The sequence below is a fragment of the Erpetoichthys calabaricus genome, chromosome 1 (assembly GCF_900747795.2).
Source record: "Erpetoichthys calabaricus chromosome 1, fErpCal1.3, whole genome shotgun sequence".
Lineage (NCBI taxonomy): Eukaryota > Metazoa > Chordata > Cladistia > Polypteriformes > Polypteridae > Erpetoichthys > Erpetoichthys calabaricus.
Window position 1 is genome coordinate 344546399 of NC_041394.2, and position 13536 is coordinate 344559934.

General features: G+C 40.5%; 1 protein-coding gene across 1 annotated transcript in view; it reads right to left on the minus strand.

Annotated features, from left to right (window-relative positions):
* The window catches only part of LOC114644738 (NACHT, LRR and PYD domains-containing protein 12-like), a 217671-nt gene that overhangs the window by 6196 nt on the left and 197939 nt on the right, over positions 1 to 13536 (minus strand). The window contains exons 14-15 of the mRNA XM_051924823.1: positions 11437 to 11610; positions 3280 to 3453 (exon numbers count right to left, since the gene is read on the minus strand). Coding sequence (XP_051780783.1) covers positions 3280 to 3453; positions 11437 to 11610 — 348 coding nt within the window. The remainder of the gene's footprint in view (positions 1 to 3279; positions 3454 to 11436; positions 11611 to 13536) is intronic.

Here is a 13536-nt window from a genome sequence, read left to right on the forward strand (position 1 = left end):
ATTCCCATCTCCTTTTTGTTCTCCCACTCTTATTGTTTCCCATAATGCAGTGTGTCAGTCATTTGTCCATTCAGTTTACTGAAGTTTCTGATGTTTCCTCCACTCAGTCACTGACTGGAGACTCAGATTCTACATTATTAACCCTGCATCCATCAGTTTTCTACAACCGCTTATCCTGATCAGGGTCTCAGGGCAGCTGGAACCTCTCCCATCAGGCATCAGGCACAAGGCAGGAACAACAGCTGGACAGGCACCAGTTGAACAAGACCCCCCCTCCCCCCAACCCACACACACATTAAGCATCGCCAGTCCACCCAACCTGCATGCCTTTGGACTATGAGACCTTGCAGATTGAATTAATAATGTTGGCTTTGTACTTCACCCCCAATGGACTGGAAATAAAGAAATCAAAATGTGATTGAACTATAGACTTTCAGCTTTAATTTAAGGGGTTCACCAAAAATATTGTATGAGCCATTTAGGAATGAAAGCCATTAGTTTCATTTGTCCAAAGAAAATTTTTCCAGAATTGGACAAGCATTTAAAAAATGTTTCCGACAAAGTCCAATCTCTCTTTCCTAGGCTTGAGGTTTACCGGTGGTTTGCAGCTTGTTGTAAACCCTCTGTCTTTTCTTTCATAGAGTCTTCTCTTGATTGTAGACTTTGGCAATGACAGGTTGACTTCCCAGAAAGAGTTCTTGGTTTGGCTAAATGTTGCAAAAATTCTTCAGTCATGCAGCATAGTTAGCTTCCATGGATGACTAGGCCTTCTATAGTTGCTGAGCTCACCAGTTTGTTCCTTCTTTTTAAGAATGTACCAAATGGTTGATTTGACCACCCTTCATGTTTCTGTTGTCTCTCTGATGGGTTTGTTTTTTTCTCAGCCTAATGATGGCCTGTTTTTACTTGTATTGACAGCTTTTTAGACCTCACATTGAGAGTTCACTGTGACAGCTTCCAAATTCAAACTCCACACTTGGAGTTAATACCAGATCTTCTACCTGGTTAATAGTTAATGAAATAATGAGGGAACAGCTCCCACCTGGCTCTGGAACAATCTCTCAGTCAAATGTCCAAATACTTTTCAGCCCTTGTAAATGGGGAGGAAAGGCGGTGAATGGCTGGGGTACACAAAAAAAAATGTAATTCCTAAAGAACCCACATGATATTTTTTGGGAAACCCCTTAAATTAAAGCCAAACGTCTACACTTCAATCACATAATAATTGCTTAATTTCAAATCTATTGTGGTGACAAACAGATCCAAAATTATAAAAATTGTTTCACTATCCAAATGCTTATGGACCTCACTGTATGCTTCCTCAAAGGCAACCAAACACCCAATGCAATTCCACCTGACCTTCTCTGTACTTCTCCATCAACACTTTGAGCATGACTGAGGATGGCCCAGCCCGGCTCCCCGCTCCTAACGTCACACTTCCCCTCCCCTCTGTCTCGGATTAGTGTGAATAAATCACTCCTGCAAATGAACTACAATACTTAGCTCGATTAGAGAAGTCACAGAATCAACCGGAATGTTCAAGCAAATTCTAGAAAAAAAAAAATCTAAATCCGTTAAGTAGTTCTCGCATGAAAAGTGGACAGAAAAGACATTGGATTTTATATATAGACAGATGTCCCACAATTGGGACAACAGGATGCCACTTCACAAACTGGAGTACTGTATCTCACTGACACGACCACTGAGGTCACCTTCCCAGAATTCCTCACAGTGTTTCTGGATATCTTAGTTACATGACATCTATGTCAGCATGTTGGTCACTGACTGATATGTGTTGATGTCCTGTGTAGACCTGTGGGTTTTTTCTTTTTGTGATGACCTGTCAGACAGATGTTGGCCTGTTCAGTCCACTTGGCTATAATCCTGGTCACTTCCTGTGTCTCACACTTTTACTGTCCACACTGCCTTCAGTTCTAATCCATTTATCACTGTGACCTCCTCCTTCAGTCTATGGTTGGTTGGTCATTTGTATTGCTGTTGTCCACCTTTTGTCCTCTTCTTTTGTCTGTCCTCCTCATTCTCTTTACCTGCTACCCTGTCCTCTTATTTTATTTCTCCTTTTCTTCTCTTTGTTTAGCTTCTTCTCTTGTATCTCCTTATCTATTCTTTCTTACTCTGCTTCTTCAAATCTGTCAGCTTAGTCCTGCTCCAGTTGTCCACACCTCATTATCCACAGTCACTCTGGTCAGCTCCTGTACTCCCATTGACTGAATTTATCTTTATTTTTCTGTTTTAGTGACTTTTAACAACCTTAAGTGAGGAGATTAGGAGAGTGTGATAGATGGAAGTGACAATAGAGGATAAGGATAAGGTTGTGACTAAATAAGGAATGGACAGCATGGGATTGTGGGACAAGAAATAAAACAACAGACAAGACAGAGAGGACTAAGAGAGTGATCACTCTGAAGGAGGGGCTCAGGGTCACAATGCTGTCTTTATGAATTTAATTATTAAAGGAAAATCTGCAGCTGTGTATGTCCACATTGGAGAATGCAGTCTGTTCTGATTAAACATTGTCACACACGTGTGCTTAGGAGGCAATCAAAAGGCCCAAAGGTGAGTGAATGGTTATCAGATGGGGGGTTGTATGATGGTATTAATGCCTCTCTTTCTGACCTTACAGAAATAAAGAAGAAAAATAATGAATTACCCGAAACAAATACCCTTACAGAATGTATTTCAACACTCACAACACTTCCAGCTCCTGTTTAACCACGTCACTTCCGGTCCCCCAGTGATGACGTCACCACCAATCATTGATGATGATGTCACTTCTGGTCCCCCAGTGATGATGTCACGACTGGCCATCATTGATGACATCACTTCCTGCTTTAATCATTTCCTGTAGCCATTTTGATTCATCCATCCATCCATCCATCCATTTGCCAATCCGCTGAATCCGAACACAGGGTCACGGGGGTCTGCTTGAGCCAATCCCAGCCAACACAGGGCACAAGGCAGGGAACCAATCCTGGGCAGGGTGCCAACCCACCGCAGCATTTTGATACATTGTATTATATAAAGGACGACAGAAACAAGCACTGTCGTCGAATGTCTGATATATTTAACTTTATCATCTTGACCAACAAAAATTATTACAAGGGGCTAATCCCCATACCTTTATGCTTTGTTTTGTGAGCTTAATTTCATCACAACATGATGTTTTAATTGAGGGTGTGGAACAGTCAGAGCCATAACGTGACAAGAAATAAAATTCAACGCACACACATACACACACACACACACTTATTGACTCACCTCAGTTTCTTTAATTTGCAGTTTTCACTTCTCAGTCCCTCACACAGCTGATCCACTCCTGAATCCTCCATGTTGTTATCACTCAGGTCCAGTTCAGTCAATTGTGAGTGTGAAGAAGAAAGAGCTGAGGAGAGGGCTGAGCAGCATGTGGAGGGGAGATGACATGAGGACAGCCTGTGGAGATGGAGAGAGGACATGAGGAGGGTCGAACAGACAGACAGACAGACGGTCAGCACAAAGGTTCAACGTCGGCTGGCATTTTGACTTTTCACTGAAATGCAGTTTAAACCTGAAACCACAGTAAGTCGTAAACAGTAAGGCACTATATAACTGACTATGTCTCCTGCCTTCATGCTGTACTGTCATTTAAATTGACAAGTGGACATTAACACTGGATGAGAACATCAGAGAAATTAGGCTGACATCTTTCTGCATTCAAGTGAACAGATAGCTTTGTCAAAGGTAACAAAGGGGAGAGGGTGAAAAATTGGAATTGTTGCTTGTTATTCAGGATTCAGGACATGTGGACACTTTTGTGATTTTTCTGAATATCATGCAGCATGCAGGTCTCTATTGGACATTGGAGAGCTCAATACTCGACTGTTTATCCTGACAAACTCTTCTGATGTTGGACTAAGCAGATGATGAAGACACTTTGTGTGTTTATTATGACAACCACAAGGACAAAGACTTGGACCTGTCTTTGGGATAAATGAGATAATGGACATGGAGGACAAGACTGACATGTGACATTTCTGTCCTCATTCATTCAGACCTCACATACTGACCGGTGCCACTGACCAACTGACATCCGTCCACTAAATGTTTCACTGGTGTTGGGCTTAGTTTTCTAATTCCTTCTACTAGTTTGTAACAAAGCAGGAGGACGAGCTTCAAATGGATTATCAGCATCCCAAAGTCCAGTCCACTGGGCATAGAGATGTTCTGTGTGCTTCTTTAAATAATTTTTAATAAATCAGGCAGGACAGGCCAGTGGAAAGTAAGGTCATCAACGTCAAAGCCAGTGGGCTTCATTGACAAGTGAAAAACAGAATCCACCAAATAAAAATGAAGAAAAATTCAGTTGAGAGAAAACATTTTGGGTTTGATGTATTCATCTGTATCTGCTGTAACCCAAGAGCCACTTGTCTGTAAAAATTTTGGGCTGCCAGAAAACCACAAGCTTATCTCGTGTTACTGGGACAATAATGACTTGTCTAAAGGTGACTGATGAGTCTGATTTGTCCAGAGAAAGGCTTGTCACCTGTTCTCCATATGTGAGTGAAGTCAGCAGTGTGAAGGTTGGTCATTTTCAGGTCAACACACTTGCACTGACTGATGACTTTTCTTTCCTCATTTTCCACCATATGTGACTCTCCTTCTCCGTGATTAAGTGTGGGTCTCCCAAGTGTTCACATCCATCCAAAGGCTTTTCAGAGACCTTCAAGGTTTTTTAATCCATTTTTTTCCGTCCACCAATTTTACACTTGCCACTGTAGAAGACACCATAGAGCAGCTGCTTCAGCAGGTTACCAGCTGGTCTGTGCACAGCATGTCCAGTCAGTCCAGTGGACCTGCACCTTCTGCAGCTAAGTGTAGATGCTTGGTAGCTCTGCTCATGTAAGGATTTCAGCCCACACTTCACAGGTATAACTAAGGGTGGTCAGTCACACAAGCCAGTCCAATTGGTGTTCACACCGATTCCTGTGCAATCCCACACAGTCCTTGAATGGCAGTGCTGGCTTTGGCCATTCTGCTGTTGACTTCAGGATCACTTTGGATTGGGCTGGACAGGAGGCTTCTCAGTGGTGTGAGGGTTTTTCAGGAGGGCTCATTATGAATGTGCCTTAAGTCTATGACATTGGATGGTCATATTTGGCTTATGATAGGCCTTGCCAGTAGCAGGTTGAAACATGACTTTTGACTTTTTAGATATCTGTCCATGTTGTCAAAGTCATTTCATGTGTCACAGAACCTGCTTATTATGGTATGTATATGCCTACAGTGCAGAGTGATTAAAGAAGAAAAGTTCCCTGAAGACCATCTCCTTCACCTTGACCAGGGCCCTTCTAACGGTGAACAGCTCACCATCAGTCCACTCTCTGATACGGATGTTATTGTCAGGACAGTCAGGCTTCTGTCAACATGGCCTGAACATCAGGCATTGATGGTGGAAGGTAGAGGCTGGTGATGTTTTCACAGATCTGATGGTGGGCTTCAGTTGGGCCTTAGCCTGAGCAGAGACTGCACTAACCACACAGTTATTAAGGTTATGCTGGACCCCACCTTGTCCTTGCAGAACTGATCCAGAATTTTCAGTGAGAGGTGGAATTGAGGGACAACCCTTTTTAACTCCATAGTTACCATCTGAAAACCAGATGATAAAAATGGGGGTGCACCTTTAAAATTAATTGTATAAACATATCACAGTGTTGTAAATCATTTGTGATTCGGATTTGTGAGAAAATATTATAGTGGTCAGCAGACAGTCACTCTACAGGCTGGATGGAAAAGCCTGGTGGTCAGAGAGCAGTTCATTTGCTTGACATGGTGGGAGAGTTGAGGGGCAGCTGTCCATGTGGTCATGAAGAAGAGAAAGAGCATCCTTCAAATGTGGAGAATCTGAGAAAGATGATGGAGACTTTCATAAGAAACAAATAAATGTGAGCTTTACGCGGGATTAGTGCTCACCTGTGTGCGGCATCACCTCTGGTGATCCTATGACACTGACATTGTTCAGGCCAAGAACAACATTAGGCTCACTAACTGTGTTTCATTATGAATTTATATTTGGTGTTTTCACTGTCCATTACACCATTTAGGTGAAGTTATTAGAGCCCTTAGCCTCTAATGGTATGATGGTATGGTGTTACTGTTTATTGCTGCTCAATGCACAAGCCCATCATCACCTTGAACCTGTGGCCATGTTGTTGAGAGGACTTCAATTCCCAGCAGTCAGCAGGAGTGTGCAGAAGCTGACAGGAAGAAACCTTGATGGCCAAGCACTTTAATGGAAGCTGCTATGGTCTGTCACACACAGTGTCTAAGAGTGTACACGTCACAAAAAGTGACCAGTCTGTGTGATGTTGATCTGAAGCACAAGGTGGTGCATATCCTTGTATCAAGAGATTTATCAACTTAATTAATATAATACAAGATCTCCTCCTCCATTGACCATTTCACAGTGCCAGTGCATGATTTTAATATTCAGTTAACAGGATCCTCTGATTATCTTTGGGTATTTCATACGCTTTCAGAGAGCATACCACCTTGTGGTGCACCAGTGCTGATGGTCAGTGGATCAGATGTGTTTTTGTCCAGTTTCTCACACTTTTCATGACCTTCTACAATGTGAGCGCAGTAATTTAAGCTCCATGAGCAGAGGGCCATGGTCAGAGATAATGATAGCGTCATACTTACAAGATTTGATAGTGGACAAAAAATTATTGTCTGTGAGTAAATAATTAATCAAGTGTCTGTTCTCATCACAGTTGTTTTTAACGTTCTAACATAACAGATGTCAATGTAATTGCAAAAAAATGAACACTCATGTAATGCCCTAAAGCAGCACAAATCTTTAACAGACACTAAAGCAGACAGCATTGTGAAATTCTGTGATCTCTATGGCAGTGCATATGTGACACCAAAGGACCCTCCAGCTCTTTCTTTTGGCTCACAATCAACAATCAGCTCTTTTGGCTCCAAGGCAGTGCTTTATTCACAATGAATACAGTTTTTAAATTTCAGAAACATTTTGCAAAATTTTGACTTTTGAATGGTGTCAAATATCATTCATTTTTAGCATCCTATTTGTTCCAATATTTATATATGTTGGAAAACTAAACATAGCAAAGCACTATGAAATGTGTACTGAAATCTGTGCGTATTTTTAAAATAAACTTCAATGATGAGCACAGTAATGTTTCAAATAAAGACAATACCTATCTAACAATTTATGAACACATTCAATCATCAAGCATGTAGCACTTACTGTAAATTATGATTAGTATGATTATCATATTTTCATAGTTTCTCAAACAGTCAACAGTACTGTCACACATTAAATCTGATTGGTGTGTGAATCCTCCTCCTATAACGTGATTAGACCAGAGTTTCCCAGCTGCTGTGTGGGGACTTGTCACTGATATAGCAGTCTCAGCAGAGCATGGTGATTGATCATATGAAGTTTGCCCACTAACAGTGGAAGTGCTTTTGTTGGTGGGGTCTGGTGGCTTGTCACTTGCTGGAATAGGTACATTTGAACTCATAGACTCTCCCACATCACTCAGATCCACACAACTCGACCTGAACAACACACCAGCCACCTCCACCAGATATGAGCGTGGTGTAACCTGACACGTGCATGAACCTCATCTCCAAATTTCAGTGTGATCTCCCAAAGGGGTTTCATTCACATTGACTGTCTAACATGGCATTCAGGCAATTTCTTAGCAGTAACATTTTGGGCTCACTTTGACAGCCTAGTACTTCTACCTTAGCAGTTCGGGGATACACACTTGGCTGTAACAGGCTGGGCTTGAAGGCAGGAAGGTTTTAAGCTGAACTAGCTAGAAGACAGTCCTTGCTGATAATGAAACTTGTCATTAAATGATATTGCTTGTTAGTGCTTTCATTCATCCATGAGGCAAGCGTGAGAGACGCAGAGATGGATTCAATCTCATTGAAGTGGTTACTGGAATATAAAATAAACACTTTTGCAAAGGTATAACGAAACAAGTGTGCTTTTATTCAAGAATAAAATTGAATAAAAAAATTTAATTGGCAATAAGATACTAAGAAGACATGATTCACAAGCATTTGTGTGTCTTGTTATTCACTTTCAGCAATATCTTTTACAGGCTGCAAAACTGTCTGTTACAGAAAGAAATCAAAGGCTTTTACTTTTTGGGCATATACACCGTCAGCATGGCACTGCAAGATCTAAACACTAGCGTGGCAAATTGCTCACATACTAAAGTGACTTCAGCTGCAAGTGGAAGTCCAATTTTACTTCTGGTGCCAAGTGGAGTTGTGTCATGGTGCAGCAGTCTATTAGCCAGAGAAAGCATCTGGCTTATAGTTGTCTGTTGTTACAGTTCTTCCTTTGTCCAGAAACGGCTCCATAAGCTTTATGACCACAGACTTGGAAAGACTTTGCCCTGGGTTGTAACTCAGAACAAAATTTTCAACAAAACGTTGGTAGATGTCTGAGATTGCAGCAAATCAGTCATTTTTCACATGTTCTGCACGGGTGTCTTTGTTGTCAAAGCGCAAATGCCACATGATAGTCTGATGGCGGTCACGGGCCATTGTATCTTTAATTGCAGGTACAAAAAATTGTTCTGAGCAGGCGTCAGCCTCAGCACCAACTGTGGTTATTGCTGCTCTTGGGAAAGAATGGAGATAAACTGCATCAACTAAGAGAGGGAGAGGCAAGTTTGTTGTACCATGTGAACATCACTGAGAGAATAAAACCGGGTGTTACAGACTCAAATTAAATGTATGTTTTTATTATATTATAGTAATAATAATAGCAGCAGCTCAATACTCGGAACGCCAAGACATAAACCCGGTAGCTTTGGGTTAAAAGGCAGCAGTTCTTACCTCTGCGCCATTCAAGAACACATATCAACTTCCTGTCAATTGACATTTCAGTTTGGGTTTTTAAATCATTGACCTCAACATGTAAATCTAATGCTTTTTTTTTTGCTTTGGTTATATTCTTGAATAAAAGCGCATGTGTTTATTTGATATTTGGACTAAAGTCTTCACACATTATACACTTCTTGTCATTATTAGTATAACATTTAAAAAGTTTCTGCGTTAGGTATGTGTTCAGCATTTCTTGCATTTCTTGCATGTATTTCAATTCATCCTACACTTACCCAGAACTTTTTAGACACGGAACACACCTGAAATGCATGTATTCCAAATAAAGATGTACTGTATTATTTACCCTCTACAACTCCAGGAACCTCACACGCAGATAAGGAGCCTTGAGCTGAGACAGTTGAGCTCCATCAAGGTGGGGGATGGGATAGAAGGTGGGGGATTGTAGAATTTCCTTTTCTGAGCACTTTATTTGTTTTGTGGACCTGAACATATTTGCACTTCACAAACTTCCCATTTTATCTCTCATTTATTTATAAACATTTTGTTCACACATACTCGATAATGCACATTCACTATTGTAAATAGAACCAGGAGAGATGGCAGTTTCTTTGTTATTTATATTTCATTATTAACTATGGATAGTCAAAGAAACAATTATAATCTGAGTGCAGCTGATTAAAACATTAAGGGTAGTTAAAGATGTTGAATCATAATAACTAAGTTAGTTAATTTAAGACTAAAAACATATTGCTTTAACAGCAAACAAATGGGCTTTAATTCCGAAATTTGCTGAGGTGAAAAGCTGCAGTCAGTGCAGTCCTCCAGGACCATGAATTGATCTCTGCTCTACAATGTAATTCATATTTATCCTGAGTGAATGAAAGGGGAAACAAGCAACAGAGTTAAATATTAAGTCTCATTATCAGCAAGGACTGTCTAATCAGCTATCTGTTTGGAACGAAAACCTGCAGCCACTGCGGCCCAACAGGACTGTGATTGATCATCCTTGCTCTACAGGATGTTATTGTGATGCTTTGTAAAAGTCACATTACAATGAAACTACACACCTCTCAGTCGGCAGGATCTGTACTGAACAATTGGTAAAGTTTATTAGAAATTTAACAAAAAAGGACAAGAGTCTGAAAAGTGGAGATTGACCAAGTCTGCTAATGTGGTTTTACTGGTTTATTTTTTAATGAATTGATTTGCTCTTAGCTTACATTCACTGCTTAAAATCTCAGATATTGTGAAAATAACTCATTGCCAGAATAATGCATTAAGTATCTGCCCCTACACCTCTCCTCCTTGCCATTTAACATATTGTGCGGCCTTTGCTGATTGATCATTTGTGCTCCTTGACGCCTGTCACATCTCCGTTTACTCTTTCCCAATGTACACTCCATCTCTCTCTCTCTCTCTGTTTTCTCTTCTTTGTCTGATTTTTCTGGTTGTCTACTCACTTATTGTGTGTTCTCACTCTCTCCTCAGTGTGACTTGTTGTTGTTCTTTAGCAACTATTCAAGCCTTGGTGACTCCTAACCTCTGACATTACACACTAGTAACACACTACAGCTGCCCTTCTAAACATGTCCAACATTTACATGTTATTAATTTAAAAACACGTGTTACACAAGTGATAAATTTCTACTGAAGTCAGTAACTGTAACACGATTACAAGAATTTAAAACTCTTAGCGCTGCTCATATTCTCAGTCCTATAACTGCCAAGGTTGTGCCAAGTGCTGTCTAAAATCCTTTTATTCTCATTAATGGCCCGTCAGCTTGGCATGCTGATAATGCATCCAAATGCCATTCCAAATCATATTATGTGATATCATCTACTGTTAAATTCTGCTCCATACTTGTAAATTATTTATTTTTATATTGTATTGAGGATTTGTTCTGTTCTGTGTATTGTATTTGTATTGACCCCCTTATTTTCGACACTCACTGCACGCTCAACCTACCTGGAAAGGGGTCTCTTTTTGAACTGCCTTTCCCAAGGTTTCTTCCATTTTTTTCCCTACAAGTGTTTTTTGGGAGTTTTTCCTTGTCTTCTTAGAGAGTCAAGGCTGGAGGGCTGTCAAGTGGCAGGGCCTGTTAAAGCCCATTGCGGCACTTCTTGTGTGATTTTGGGTTATACAAAAATAAACTGTATTGTATTGTATTGTATCAGAGGAGTGTGAAGGAGAGAAGAGAAAATGGAAGACACAGACAAGAAAGAGATTGAAATAAAGAAAGGACAGTATGGAATTACTGAACAAGAAATAAAACAAAAGACTGGACACAGAGGATGATGAGAGTGACCAATGTGGGGTATCGGCTCAGGATCACAATGCTGTCTTTAAGAATTTAACTATTAAAGAGCAATCTGCAGCTGTGTCCACCTTACGCCCATCTGTCTGCCCACATGTTACACTGCAGTCTGTCCTGAGGAAACACAGCATTTGTATTGTGGATGTGGAAGAGTCAGAGTCATAAAGTGAGAAGAAATAAAATTCAATAAACACACACACTATTACTCATTCACTTGTTGTTCACTTACGTCAGTTTCTCTAATTTGCAGTTTTCACTCCTCAGCCCCTCACACAGCTGATCCACTCTTGAATCCCTCATATTGTTGTTGCTCAGGTTCAATTCAGTCAGTTGTGAGTGTGGAGAAGAAAGAGCTGAGGAGAGAGCTGAGCAACATCTGGATGTGAGACGACAATGAGACAGGCTGTGGATATTAAAAGAGAGAAGTGAGGACATGAAGGGAAACAGACAGACAGACAGACAGACAGACAGACAGACAGACAGACAGACAGACAGACAGACAGACAGACAGACAGACAGACAGACAGACAGACAGATATAAGGACAGACAAAACAAAGGTTCAACAACTTCACACATTTTTATTTTTCACTGAAATGCAGTTTGCAAGTCTTTTGAAGTAAGGCACTATATACCTGACCATTTCTCCTGCATGCATTGTATACTGACTAGCAAGATATAGTTCAAACTGACATGTGGATGGTAATATTGGACAAGAATGTCGAGGAAACAAGAATCACAGCATCCTGCACTCAAGTGTCCAAACAGACTTGTCAATAATGATAATTGAGAGGAGGTGACAATAGCGGGTCACTACTGCTTACGATACTCAGTTGCTTGTCCTGATGGACTCTCCTGATGTCAGACTAACGAGATGATGAGGACACTCTGTCAGATTCACTGTGACATTTCTAAGCAGGAGAATGAGCTTCTAATGAATGGTCACCATCCCAAAGTCATGACTATTGGGCACAGTGGTGGTCAGAGGTCATCTTTGTCGGATTGGACTGTTCAGTGACCACATGACTGCTGATCACTGCAGTGCATTCCCAGCTCCTGTCAGACTTTTTGTCTACCCATTCAATTCAAATGATTTGATCAAATTTATGGATGATATGCGGAGATCAGCATCTGCTGAGAGGAACAGGAAAAGCACAGCACTAAAGGATAAGGACAATACCAGTAGACATGGGCAGTTATCCATATGCCCAGTCCCAGATGATGCCTACAGTCAGGTGAAAAAGTGTACACCCCATCGAAACTGTTGAATTATTCAACATATCTGTACGAACAAACAGTAGACATAGCAACACATGAAGCTGTGAAGTAGAGAGCAACCAAAATGCATCCCATGAACTTACGGTCATGTCATACTGTGACAGATTCAGAGAATTACAATTGTTTAGTCTTGAGCAGAGTAGACTCTGTGGGGACCTCATCCAGGTTTTCAAAATACTCAAAGGCATTGATAAAGCAGATCCAGAAATATTCTTTCAACTTAATGGTGAATCACATATTTGAGGACACAAGGTGACATTAAGGGGAATTGCATTTAGGACTGAAGCCAGAAAGAACTTCTTTGCACAAAGAATTCTGGAAGTCTGGAACAAACTAGTGGGTCATGGAGTTGTAGCAGAAACCTGGGCAACCTTAAGAAGGATCTGGAGATATCTGGAGATATTAAGGTAGCTTAGTTATTAACTAAAGAAACGAATGACAAATGGAGCGAATTCTCTCCTCTCGTTTGTCGACTTTCTTATATTCTTATGTAGATCTTCAAGCAAAGAGTGGCTATAGAAAAAGGGGATGTACTTAAGTAAAAACACAAGGAAAACATGCCTTTTTAATCATGAACTGTATATATATATGTATATATTTATATTTATATATATATATATATAGAGAGAGAGAGAGAGAGGTAAAATTCTGTTACAACGAATATCTTTACAACGAAATTTTCATTACAACAAAGTATTTTTATGGTCCCGACAGTTTCCCCATATGGCACGAGTCTATAGAAATCTCGTTTCTACGAAGTACATTCAGCTGATACTTTCATTACAATGAAGTGCCCAAAAGACCTTGAAATGCTTGAATGAATCATCCACAGAGCAGTTAGTTCTGTGGTCGCAGCTCAGTCACAGAACCCCAAACAGAAACACTGTAAAAATGTTTATCTTTCTTCGAACTTTCCTCATACTGCTTTTTTTTTTTGCTGTTTTTGTTTTTCGGTGGTTTTCAGTGATACCTTTTGCTTATTGCTCGCCAACATTTGAAAAACATCCATTGGAATTTAACTCATTGTCACCCTCCTATAGAAACGGCAGACAC